This window comes from Triticum urartu, chromosome 3 (assembly GCF_003073215.2).
Source record: "Triticum urartu cultivar G1812 chromosome 3, Tu2.1, whole genome shotgun sequence".
NCBI lineage: Eukaryota > Viridiplantae > Streptophyta > Magnoliopsida > Poales > Poaceae > Triticum > Triticum urartu.
The window spans coordinates 670,635,641-670,648,672 of record NC_053024.1 but is presented as its reverse complement, the minus strand read 5'-3'; the positions used below and the strand labels follow the sequence as shown (position 1 = coordinate 670,648,672).

Sequence of the window (13,032 nt, the reverse complement as noted above, 5' to 3'; positions counted from 1 at the left end):
TCGTCTGTGGAACCTTCATTGTGGAAGAACGGCAAATATCGCTATCTTCTATAAGTATGTTCTCCCACGAAATATCTCGTGATACTCTAAATCAGCAACTTGAAGTATTTCCCCGGCTAGGAGAAGTATGGGCAATCTACAGTGATTGGGACATTGGGTGGTGCAATAATCCTGAAATGCGGAAGAAGAGTGCCTTTTCTGTTGTAGAAATTCTTACCAGTTATTCAGAAGAATCAGGCTGTACAGTTGCGCCCTTGGTAAAGGTAGGTGGATTTAGAAGCGTTTTCCAGAGGTACATGAGGAGTGGGAGGGAGCAGGTATTACAAGTCTCTAGTGACAATCTGCTCATGTTTTCTCACAGGATCCCTTTGTTTAGGTTTACTCATGAGGCTGGAACAGTCCTGGAGCTTGAACATTCTATTGTACCAGAAAATCTGCGGCATCAAAATACATTGGCAAGTGTGACTCCTCTGTCCCCACTTTCAGGTTTGGATAGTGATACAAATGGCTTTCACGAAGCTGCTATGGCGCAATTCTCCAGTGCTTCAACTAGCAATTTGGGTTCAGGTATTTCCCAGCAAGGAGTGATGAACTACAATAACAAGTTGTCACCTGAAGATTTTATGGAGGGGCAGATCTGGGCTGTGTACGATGCTCGGGATCGGATGCCTAGGTCTTATGTCAGAATAATCCATGTGGTTTCAGATGCTACAATTTTTGTGTTGAAGTTGGAACCACATCCAATGCTTAACGAAGAAATACGGTGGGTCGAAGATGGCTTACCGGTTGCTTGTGGGGTATTTCGAGCTGGTACTGGAACTACTTACAAGGACATATCAGCTTTCTCTCATCCTGTACAGTGTGACTGGAGCTCAAAGAAGTCTTTCTATCGAATCTTCCCGAAGAAAGGGGAAATATGGGCAATGTACAAAAATTGGAAGATTACCTTAAATAGCACTGATATTGACAAATGTGAACCTCGCATGGTTGAGATCCTCTCAGATTACACTGATGAGAATGGAGTTAATGTGTGCAGCTTGACTCGCGTAAAAGGCTGTTTATCATTTTTCCAGAGAGCATTACTGGAAGGTTTCCATTTGACAAGGTGGATTTCGAAGTCTGAAATGCTCAGCTTTTCCCATCGAGTTCCTGCTTTTGTTGTCATTGAAATCAGAGAGCGTGATATACCACAAGGGTCATGGCACCTGGAACCAAGTGCCCTACCTCTTAGGAGCATACATTGACAGTCCAAACATAGCAGCTGAAGTTTACCCAACCCTTTTCTTTTGGTTCATTTTGAATAGATTTATTGCCTCTGTCTATGCTCTTGTCTATTGTCTTGATTGTTTTATCCGTCAAGGGAGTTGTTTGTTCACCTTTTCCTTCATGGTACCATCTTTTTGCAATGGTTATATCTTATGTCCTCTATTTTACCAATAGCAGACCAGCACTGGCACATTAAAACATGGAAGTAAGATTGCGTAGCATTAATTAAAATATGCAACACCAAACATTCTTTGATAAACCGAAACTTTGACTGACTACCCTAGCAACAATTGAAGTGTTGTCTTAGTATAGCTGTTGCCACCAAATTTCTTGAACCGAATTGGAATTCTTGCTATGTTTGTAAGCTACTCAGCTTCTGTATCTGCACACTGCAGCATTATTTTGCTCATGCCATCAACTGTATGTTGCTGTGTTCACTATTACTGTTTTCTAGTAGATGGTACTAGCAGGTTCCCAGTTGGGGATATTGTCGGATTTCGGGTTCCGGCAGACCCTTAAGGTTCGAACACTGGGGTGCGCGCGGAGATTACGCCTTCTACCTCCCCGCCTCGCAAAGATCTAAACTACTAAAAGAACTGCACAAGGGACGCAAGATTTATACTGGTTCGGGCCACCGTTGTGGTGTAATACCCTACTCCAGTGTGTGGTTGGTGGATTGCCTCCTGGAGCTGATGATGATGAACAATACAAGGAAGAACAGCCTCGCGAGGGTCTGTTCTTGGCTGGGGTGATGAACTGCTAGGAGGAGTTCAGCCACCTTTCTCTCTTCTCTCTTATTCTGCTTCCTACCGGTCGAATGAACATAACCGGTCGAATGAACAGAACCCCCTACTATGTGGGTGGCTGGTTCTATTTATAGAGGCCCTGGTCCTCTTTTCAAATATTGAGCGGGAAGGGAGCCAACAATGGCGGGCTAATTTGAAGGGGGACAACAAGTATCAACTATCCTGACAAAAGCAGTCTTCGCCTGCGCAAAGCTCTGGTGATGACGCTGTCCTGGGCTCCACGGTGACCTTCGTCTCGTAGTCCTCCTGGTCTTGGTCTCGTTTCACCGAAATGGCAACCTTTGCCTGATGCCTCGGTACTTCGCGGCTGCGCTTGCCCCCTTTGCACCAAAGAGGAAAGAAGGATGCTGCGCGCGCTGGCACCCGCCTGGCGCCCTGAGTCGTCATAGCTTGCGTCACGGGCACCTCGCGAGGTACCCCGCCTTGATCTCTCCGCCTCCTCGCGAGCCAGCCTGACGAGGCCGTGCCTGAGGAAGCTCCATGTCATCCGCCCCGCGAGGCTTGGCCCCTCGCGAGGGTCTTGAGTCTTGTGTCGATGAAGATGGGCCGTGCTGGGCCTCCTTTGAGCCACGCCGCAGGCCGCAGGCAGGCAAGTCTGGGGACCCCCGTTCCCAGAACGCCGACAGTAGCCCCCGGGCCCAAGGCGCGCCCGGACTTGGCCGTGCCGAGAGGCGAAAGGGCAAGGGCGAAGAGCCGCGGGCCCTAACAGCCTGGGGCGCCGCGTGGCGGTTGATGGGACGTGGGCGTCTCCGCTTCCCCACGACGCCTCGGCGATCGCGCGAGTTGGACAAGTCCCTGCATGCAAATCGTGTCATGATTACCTGTGATCGTGGAGGCCAGCGGTTGGCCTTCGCCGGCTATAAGTACGGAGCTGTGCGTGCCCTTCCAGTCCATTCCTCATTGCTTCTCCTTCTTCCCGATCCTTACTCCGTCTTGCAGCGATGGCTCCGATCCGCCGGTTCTCTGCAGCGGAGAAGGGGAAGGCCCCTCGAGAGGGACCAGACCCGCTCCCGCCGAAGAAGTGGCTCGCCCTTTGCAGCCGGGACGAGGAAGACCGTTAGGCGGCGCCGAGGCCCTGGTGCGAGCGGGCTCCGCCGGGGTTCCCACTTCCCTTGTACGCCCACGTCGAGGGCCCCAGAGGTGTCGATGTCGATCCCCGCGGTCAGCGCCGTCGGGTCACGAAGGCGTGGGTTGTTCCTCCTGGGGTTCACGCCGAGGGCTCCTCCCAAGAGTTCGTGCTCCACGTCGCCATTCCTCTCCAGTCTTGGATTCGTCTGCCTCCCTTCTTCGCCTCCATCATCCCTCCGGGGGAGCCCCTGGAGCTCTGGCTGCAGCACGCCGGCTGCGGTACCCTCGCGACCGAGGCAGAGGTCGTGGTCGCTGCCCCGGGCGAGGTCTACATGTCTCGTGGCTGGAGAGAGATCGCCCGGGTCTGCAGGGAAAGGGGCGTCTTCGCGGTCCACTTGGAGTACGATGGTGCTTCGGCGATGTTCTTCAAGGTCTTCGACGCGAACGGGCGCCGGCTGGAGTGTTGCCCCGGGAGAGGTGGCCAGGACCTTGCCCTGGTGAGGGCTAGGCCCGTCGACCGCTCCCTTGGCGGAGGCGCCAGAGGGTCCAGTGACTCCGGCGAGATCTCCGCGACTCCGGAGACGAGCGACGACAGCTATGAGCCCCCGAGTCGGCGCCACTCCCGGAGCAGGGCGGGCTCATCTGGCCGCCGCCGACTCTGATCTGGATGGGGTTGGCGCCGGCGCTTGACGACCCACTGTTGATGATGGCATCTTTTGCAGGAGCACGTGTAGTTAGCATCCCTTAGGTTCCGTTCCCTGCGAGGAATCAAAATGCGCCCCATGGGGGCTTGTAAGGTGCCTGTAGTCCCGTTTGTTAATACATAACCTTTGCTGCAGAGCTGTGCGAGTTGCTGATTCCGTCTTAGCCCAGTTTTCCCTTTCGAACCTCGCGAGGGCTTGGTGCTCTGTGCCGACAGATCCCAGTCCCAAGGCGGCGTCAGCCGTCGCTGGTATGCCAGGTCGCGATGCCGTGGTCAAGGCCAGGAGGTGAGCGACCCGGGGTCCGGTAAGAGCCCCTGAGTCGCGATGCTTAGGAGGTCCCCTTTGGCGCCCAAGCAGCCGTCGTTCGGCGAGAAAGGAGAGCGGCGTCGCTGACACGGAATTGCATTAGGTGCGGGGGTAGTGCTGCGATAGCTGGTGCTTTCGGGCGGTGACTTATCTCGAGAGTCGGGGATCATTCCTGGTGTGTCGTCGGGTCCGCGCGTCGGCAGGAGCGGAATCGCTCGGCGAGGTCCCCGCGAGCCCCTTCTCCCCCGCCTTTGCTCCCCTTTCTGCTCTACGTCCTCGGGTCCCGGCCCTCGAGCTAGTCTCAGCCGTCGCTGGTATGCCAGGTCGCGATGCCGTGGTCAAGGCCAGAGGGTGAGGGCTGGAGAGCCAGTAGGAGCCCTGAGTCGCGATGCTCAGGCACCCCCCTTTAATGTGCAAGCGGTTCGCGCGGGCGAGAGTGAAAAGAACGCCGCAAGGGCCGTGCCTGGTGCAACTCCCTTAGGGGATCCTGTAAACTCATCATAGAAGGAAGAGAAGGTTGCCATGACAACTGTCAGTCTGCCGTTAGTTGCTTCCGAGGGGAGGTGAGGCACTGGAGGCTTGACGAGGTGGCACTATGCGGGGCTGCCGCGGCCAGAGCTCAGCCATTCAGGTTTGTCGGTGTTGCAGGGACGGACCCATGCGCAAGCGTCGTGCCGTTGTGGGAGCAATTCTGTTAGTTGGCGTCAGTTGAGCAGGCAACTAGATCAAACACGTTAGCCACGAAGGAGGGGATTCATTCAAACAGATGCTGGGAAGGTAGACGTCGCTGGGTCGGGCCCGAGGCGATTTGGGGATGATGCAGCCCGAGGGGCGCCCCCATCAACGCAAGCTAACAACATGAAAGTAAAAGGGATACATACCGCAGGGACGGACCCACGCGGCCTGGGAACGATGCGGCCCTGGGAGGGCGCTCCCAGCTGGAAATAAAACTTGTAAGATGTCACCTGAGGGTGTCGAGGGCGAAGGGGTGTTGGTGCAGCAGACTCGGGAGGTTGCGTAAGCCGATCCTCACGAGCCCCCAGGCCCAGGGGCCTTGGGAGGCTCCGGTAGCTCTTTGTGAATCACCTCCATCTCCGCCAGGGCTGCGGAACGCGTGTCTTCTTGAGCCTCCATGATGCCCCTCATGAGGCGCTGGCGCGTAGCAACCGTGCTCGGCAGGCCGTAAGGCATGCGAACGTAGCTGTGGGGCGGACCCCGGCAGCGCCCCACTCGCGAGGGCCAGAGGCGCTCCATCGTAGCGGCTTGGTTGAGCCCTGGTACATCGACGCAGACGCGCAGCCCACCATCCTCGCCTGAATGGGGAGCCGCAGCCGGTAGACGGCAGCAACCTCTCATGATCCTTGATTCCTGTAGTTCTTGAATGGCTTTGTCGACGAACTCCTGCGGGTCTGACCTTCCTTGCCTTGCTCCTTCTTGAGGGAAACGTGCTTCGAAACACGCCTCCACGTGGTGCCCAAGCGCCTCCCTCGTGACCCTGGCCAAGTCGGTGGCCCTCCAGGGGAGAGCCTCCGAGCCCTGCCTGGGGAGGGCACCGGGCGCGCTTTCCTATGTGATGGAAGGAGACTCCTCCTGGACAGACGCGGGCCCTGAGGGGCCTGCCTCCCGAGGGGCTGGTCCGAATGATGTCTTCTTCTTCTTGGGGGTGGTCTCGGGAAGCCTCCTGCTTCCGCGATCTGGGTCTTCCAGTGACGCGGCCTGAAAGGCTCGCTCCAAGGAACACACTGCATCCCTCTCTTCACAGGGCACCGTGATGACTCCGCCACTCCCTGGCATCTTGAGGACGTTGTAGCCATGGTGAGTCACGGCCATGAACTTGGCCAGCGCTGGGTACCCGAGGATGGCGTTGTACGGCAGGCGGATGTGGGCGACGTCGAAGTCGATGAGCTCGGTGCGGTAGTTGTCGCGTGCCCCGAAGGTGACAGGGAGGCGGATCTGCCCAATCGGGACCGTGGAGCCGTCGGTGATTCCGGAGAAGGGCTTGGTTGGCTGAAGCTGGTCGTAGGGCACTTGGAGATTGTTGAACGTTTCCACGGACAGGACGTTGAGCCCTGCCCCACCATCGATGAGGGTCTTGGTGACCAGTACATTGCTGATGACTGGGGAGCAGAGTATCGGGAGGACGCCAGCTGTGGCTGCACACTTGAGTTGATCCGCTGAGCTAAATGTGATGGCGCACGCCGACCACCTGAGAGGGCGCGTTGCTTCGAGCCTGGGGAGGGCTGCGTTCACCTCGCGGGCAAACTGCTTGAAGATGCGTTGGGAGGCTGGGGCTTGAGCTCCGCCCAGGATGCAGGCGATTGCGCGTGGCTCCTGGAAGCCCCCAGCCCCCTCGTCTTGATGGCGGTCCTCGTTCCTCCTTGGCTGAGGCGGCAGTGGAGGGAGGCCTGCGTTGCCTTGTGGACGATCCTCACGAGGCTAATCCCTTCAGTCCCCCTCGCGAGGCAGGTCTCGCCAGCGATCTTCGCGAGGCTGATCGCGCCACCCTTGGCGCGGGCCACGGTCTTCCCAGCGTCCTGTGTTTCTTCCTCCTCCTCGGCCGTAGCCCCGATCGGCGTAATCGGGACGACGGCCGATCCTTCCTTCCCGCACGGCGCGGAGTTCTTGGCATTCGTTGGTGTTGTGGTTGTGTAGGTCGTGGTACACATAGTACCGACTGCCCCTGGAGGACTCAGGCAGATCTTTGCCCCGCTTGGTGTCTGGTTCTGCTGCGAGCGCGGCAGCCCCCTTGCGCTTCACGTCCTTGGCCTTGGGCTTTTTCTCCTCTGGTTCTGCGGCAGGCAGCTCGAGGAGGGAGAGGCGTCCCTCCTCAGCCCTGGCGCACTTGGTCGCCAAGTTGAACAGCTCCAGGGAGGTGCACAGGTCTTCATGCATCGCCAGCTCCTCCTTCATCTTGACGTCGCGCACGCCATCGGAGAAGGCCGAGATGATGGCCTCCTCGGACACCTTGGGGATCTTGAGCCGCGCGCTGTTGAAGCGCTGGATGTACTTCTGCAGGGTCTCTCCGGGTTGTTGCTTGATGCGGCGCATGTCACTCACGGCGGGTGGTCGGTCGCGAGTACCTTGAAAGTTGGCGATGAAGCGGGTGCGCATCTGGTCCCAGGAAGAGATCGTGCCCGGAGCCAGATTCAGGAGCCAGGTGCGAGCTCCTTCCTTGAGCGCCATGGGGAACCAGTTCGCCATGACCTTTTCGTCCCCGCTGGCAGCTTCGATGCCCAGCTCATAGAGCTGGAGGAACTCCGCAGGGTCAGTCGTGCCATCGTAACGAGGAGGCAGGTCTGGCTTGAACTTGCCGGGCCACGCGACGCTACGCAGCTCGGTGGTGTAGGCACGGCAACCTGCGGTGGCCATGAAAGGCCTCGGCTGGTGGAAAGCTTGGTCTTGAGGGTCCCCACGCGCTGCAGCTAGGAGCAGTGCGGGGTCTAGGCGTGCCGGAGCTAGAGTAGGGTCGCGGCGTGCCGGAGCAGGGAGCGCCCGGGCAGCTCCTTGCGGGCGAGGGATTTCTTGGCAGCTCCGTTCTTGCTGCGCTGGCGCCTGACGGAGTGGGTTCCGCCCAGGGGCCACGCGCCTTAGAGCCATGGCGTCTTCTTGGAGAGGAGGCGGCTGGTACGCCTCCGGGGCTTCGTTGCCCGCGTGGGGCGGGGTGCGGCGCAGCGGAACGGACGGCGCGGGAGAGCCCCCTGCGGCGCGGACAAGCTCGGCGACACGGTCGAGCCACTCCTCGTAGACGTCTCGATGGGACGGTAGCGCAGAAGCTCGTTTGCCGCGAGGAGCGCAGCTCGAGCCTCCAAGGGTGCGCGGAGCGCGCGGGACGAAGAACCAGCGGGTGCGAGCGATGGAGTAGCGGTGTGGCCGTCTTGCCGCACGGATGGATGCTGGGACGACGCTTGCTGCTCGCCCCCCGCCGGGCCCGTGGCGGCATTGATGGCGGGCGACGGGGAATGACGAGGATGTCCGTCGACGGGCGCCGTCTGGGCGACGCGGGAAGCGATGGCGGCCCGGCGCTCGGCGCAGGCCCGACGAGCGTCGGACATGGACACGACGGTCGGAGGAGGACAGGGCGGTGGACGACGAATTCCGGCGCACCCCTACCTGGCGCGCCAAATATCGGATTTCGGATTCCGGCAGACCCTTAAGGTTCGAACACTGGGGTGCGCGCGGAGATTACGCCTTCTACCTCCCCGTCTCGCAAAGATCTAAACTACTAAAAGAACTGCACAAGGGACGCAAGATTTATACTGGTTTGGGCCACCGTTGTGGTGTAATACCCTACTCCAGTGTGTGGTTGGTGGATTGCCTCCTGGTCTTGGTCTCGTTGCACCGAAATGGCAACCTTTGCCTGATGCCTCGGTACTCCGCGGCTGCGCTTGCCCCCTTTGCACCAAAGAGGAAAGAAGGACGCTGCGCGCGCTGGCACCCGCCTGGCGCCCTGAGTCGTCATAGCTTGCGTCACGGGCACCTCGCGAGGTACCCCGCCTTGATCTCTCCGCCTCCTCGCGAGCCAGCCTGACGAGGCCGTGCCTGAGGAAGCTCCGTGTCGTCCGCTCCGCGAGGCTTGGCCCCTCGCGAAGGTCTTGAGTCTTGTGTCGATGAAGATGGGCCGTGCTGGGTCTCCTTTGAGCCACGCCGCAGGCCGCAGGCAGACAAGTCTGGGGACCCCCGTTCCTAGAACGCCGACAGATATCTTCGCTCTGACCCTGCTATTTTTCTGGTTGCTTCTTCTTGATAATTCTGTGGATGGAGAATCCTGTTTATGTGTGTGAGATCTGCTGATGTCGGGTTGGGTGCCTAAGAAAGCAAGGTTGCAGTCACCAACCAATAAAGGGGCCTGGTAATGTTCTCTATGTACTAGTATGAGCCTGTGAGGGCGTCCAGAATATTGTTGTCAATAGTTCTATTATGATAAGATTTTAATGATACGGTTCTTATGTCCACACATTGATAGTTCGAAACATAGTAGCAGAAGTTTACCCAGTTGTAATGTAAACCTTTGTTGTTGGTTCATTTTTGACTGATCTGTGCCTGTATTTACGTTCTTATCTTGATTGTTTATCTGTCAAGGGAGTTGTTTGTTCACCCTTTCCTTTGTTATACCATCTGTTTGCTATGGGTCTATCTTCTCCCCTCTGTTTTACCAACCTCAGAGGACTGACAGAGTAAAACATGGAACTTGGTTTTTTTTATAACGAACACAGAACATGCAACAGGAAACATTCTTTGATATACTGTAACTTAGACTACCCTGAAATCAATTAAGATGGAATCTTACTATAGCTGTTGTGCCAAAATTCTTGAACTAGAGTTGAACTTTTGTTATGTTTTAAGCTACATAGCTTCTGTAAAACTTTGGCCTTGTCCTATAAAACTAGAGTTGAACATTTGTTATGTTTACATTTCCACTACTAATATTCATCTAGATGCTACTAACAGGTTCCTGGTTGGGTATATCTTCTCCCGGACCCTGCTGTTCTTCTGGTTGCTTCTTGTTGAGAGCTCTTTGGACGGGGAATCCCATCGATTACACTGCTAATTAATTTTTTACCGCGATGGAACATAAAAGGTAGATGAATGGTTGGAAGCTGATGTGATGTTTGTGAGATCTGCTGATGTTGCGTTGGTGCCTAAGATAAGTTACAATCACAAACCAATAAAGAGGCCTGGGAATGTTTCCTGTATTAGGTCGTCCAGAATGCCTTTACCAATGCTTCTATCATGATTATAATATGGCAAGTCTCTGTATCAAAAAATGAGATTTGCAAAACCACAGGCAAGTGAACGACGTCTTGTGATGCACTGATGCCACCCTTACCCAATTGCTTAAGCAGTTTAAACATCAGCATATAGGATTTGCTTTGTTCGATTATTGTAATAGTACTAATCAAATACAGCTGACCAAATACAATCGATCTTTTGGATGGGCCAAATTTTGCTTTCGTGCTGCTGCCATTTGCATCAATTGTAAGCCTTTTTTGGTACTTGATGAATGTCTTCTCTTTAAGCAATTTATGTCCATGCTTATAGAACTACGGAAATATTTAACATTCAAGTACACCCATTGGCTTCTAACTGAAACGCTTACCCTTAAACACTGTAATTTTTATCGAATTCCAGGTTGCTTGTTTTCTTTTGCTCAATTTCAGCCTTGTACTTTGGTCCATTCAAAGGAAAAGATGGGCTAGAATAAGTACTGTATTTTGTGGTCCTTTTGTGCATGGTACGCCATCAAATTATATACTACGGTGATCTAGTGATCTAAATATCCTTGTCAACAAGACTTTATCGCGTTCACTGCACTGTTTGCTACTAGATACTACTAGCCGGTTTCGAGTTGGGGATATCTCCGCTCTGGTCTGCTGTTCTTGTGGTTGCAGTCCTAAGTATTTTTTACTGCAGCGGAACGTTAACGTAAATGAATGGATGGACAACGATGTCTATGTGTGTGAGATCTGCTGATGTCTGAGTCGGTGCCTAAGAAAGCAAAGTTACAATCACCAACCAATAAAGCGGTCTGGTAATGGTCTCTATGTATGCGGGCGTCCAGAATATTGTTGTCAATAGTTCTATTATGTTCTGAATAATATGGTTCTTAGAGTCATGCATGGACAGTTGGAAACACAGCAGCAGAAGCTTAGCCAATTCTAATGAATCAATCCTTTCCTGCTGGTTCATTTTTAATTGATCGATTGCCTCTGTTTTTCTCAACTCTATTTTATCTGTCAAGGGGGTTGTTTGTTCACCTTTTCCTTCATTGTACCATCCTTTTGCTATGGGTCTATCTTCTCCCCACTGTTTTACCAACGGCAGACAAGGACTGATGCGGTAAAACATGGAGCTCAGTTTTTTATAACAAACACGAAATATGCAACATGAAACATTCTTTGATATACTGTAACTTGGACTACTCTGGAAACAACAAATGGAACGGCATCTTAACTAGAGTTGATTTTTTTGTTATATTTTAAGCTACACAGCCTCTGTAAAACTTTGCTTTGTTGTGCCATTTAATTGTCCTTTTCCATTTTTACTGCTACTGATAGATGCTACTAACAGGTTCCTAGTTGGGGATATCTTTTCTCTGATAGTTTGTTCACCTTTTCCTTCATTGTGCCATCATTTTGCAATGGTTATATCTTCTTTCCTCTATTTTACCAGTAGCAGACCAGCACTGACACATTAGATCATGGAAGTAAGATTCCTTAGCACAAATAAACATATGCAACACCAAACATTTTTTGATAAACCGAAACTTCGACTACCCTATAGCAACAATTGAAGTTTGTCTTACTGTAGCTGTTGCCATCAAATTTCTTGAACCGAATTGGAATTCTTGTTATGTCACCGCAGCATTATATTGCCCTTGTCATGCCATCAACTGTATGTTGCCGTGTTCATTATTACTGTTTGCTAGTAGATGCTACTAGCAGGTTCCCAGTTGCGGATATCTTCGCTCTGACCCTGCTATTCTTCTGGTTGCTTCTTGATAATTCTGTGGATGGGGAATCCTGTTTATGTGTGTGAGATCTGCTGATGTCAGGTTGTGCCTAAGAAAGCAAGGTTGCAGTTTTTTTCGAGAAAACGCAAAAGAGTTGCGTTTCATTGCATTGAACAGGAAGACATCAGGGGTACAACCTCCAGAAAGGAGGGACACACACACGCGCGCACGCACACACACACACGACCGTCCTCACCAAGTGACTACAGCTAGGTGAGGAGGTGCCCTCAACTACAGACACGCAATGACATTAGGCCTCGCCCAGCCTTGCCTCCAGCCAAAATGGCGAAGCACCGAGACTCGGAGCAACAGGGCAGCATCACTGCCATTGCCAGGCACTTCCAGGGACGAATGCAGCTTCAGGACCGCCCAAGCCGACGTACCTCGCACCCATGTGCCTAGAGAGTCGGCGGGTGAAAAGCAGGGCCTGATTGGAACTGGTGTAGCATTCATTGGGGAGCGCCGGCGCAGGCAAATGTTGCGACCTGCTCCTTGTGTAGCAGTCTACGCCAGAGCGATGCATCGCCAACCACTATCTGCCGCATCAAGTACTCCACTTGCAGCCAAAGCAGCGCCATCAAGAGGGGAACGGCATTGCGACGCCGCCGCTGCCCGGTCCGGGAGGCCGGACCTAGGATTTCTCCCGGTGCTCGAGGAGGAGGTCTGGTCAGGGTCATGCCAACGCCTCCAAGGAGGTGACGGCACCCTCGGGCGTCGCTGTTGACAGTGCAGGCCGTCGCCGCGCGGGGATTTCGCCCCGACCCAAGGACGAAGACCTCAGATGCAATGGCAGACCGGGCATGGCGAAGAATCGTCGGAGAAGACCAACACACATGGGGAAGCCTAGAAACGTTGTCGTCGCAGGAGTGAGCACCGACCAGCACAGCTCCAGCAGGCCGGCCACCGCCGGGAGCGCGTCCAGCAGGCAGCAGCAGCCACCTGCACCGCGCCGCCGCCGCGCTGGCCCGCAGCCTCCGCCACCAGGATCCGCCGGGGCACAGCGGAGCAGCAACCGTCAAGGTCGCCGCGCGCGTGCTTACTAACCCAGCGGCAACCGCCGGCGGCGGCCGGGAGGGGTGGGAGGAGGGAGAGGGGTGGGTGGGGGCAGAGTGATTGTCGCCGGCCTGGGCGGGCTCGTGCGGCCCAGATCTGGGCGCCCTCAACTCTGCCGCACGCATCAGCGGCCGGCGGCCGCCATGGCAGCGCCACCGCGCACGTAGTCCACGCCATCTCGACCTCCCCGCGAGCAGACGGCCGCCCACCGCGCCACCGCGCGCTCCCGCCGCTCCAGCGCGCCCAGCAGCAGCGCGCGAGCACACGAACGAGGGCCCCGCCGCCGCCGTTCACCGGTGAGGGCTTTGCCTGCCGGCAT

At 55.1% G+C, this 13,032-nt stretch overlaps 1 protein-coding gene and 1 pseudogene across 2 annotated transcripts; one reads left to right on the top strand and one right to left on the bottom strand.

The window, feature by feature from the left end:
• The first annotated feature begins 6 nt into the window (after positions 1-6).
• Positions 7-10,102, top strand: LOC125545823. 2 transcript variants are annotated; one of them, XM_048709860.1, is made up of 2 exons: positions 7-1,105; positions 9,599-10,102. In XM_048709860.1, exons 1-2 carry the CDS (start codon positions 57-59, stop codon positions 9,696-9,698), a joined length of 1,149 nt encoding a protein of 382 aa, XP_048565817.1. In that variant the 5' UTR covers positions 7-56; the 3' UTR covers positions 9,699-10,102. The 2 variants fall into 2 exon arrangements, with proteins under 2 accessions (XP_048565817.1, XP_048565818.1); XM_048709861.1 differs by having other exon boundaries at positions 9,586-10,102.
• Positions 10,103-11,094: 992 nt separating this feature from the next.
• LOC125549047 lies at positions 11,095-13,032 on the bottom strand (annotated as a pseudogene).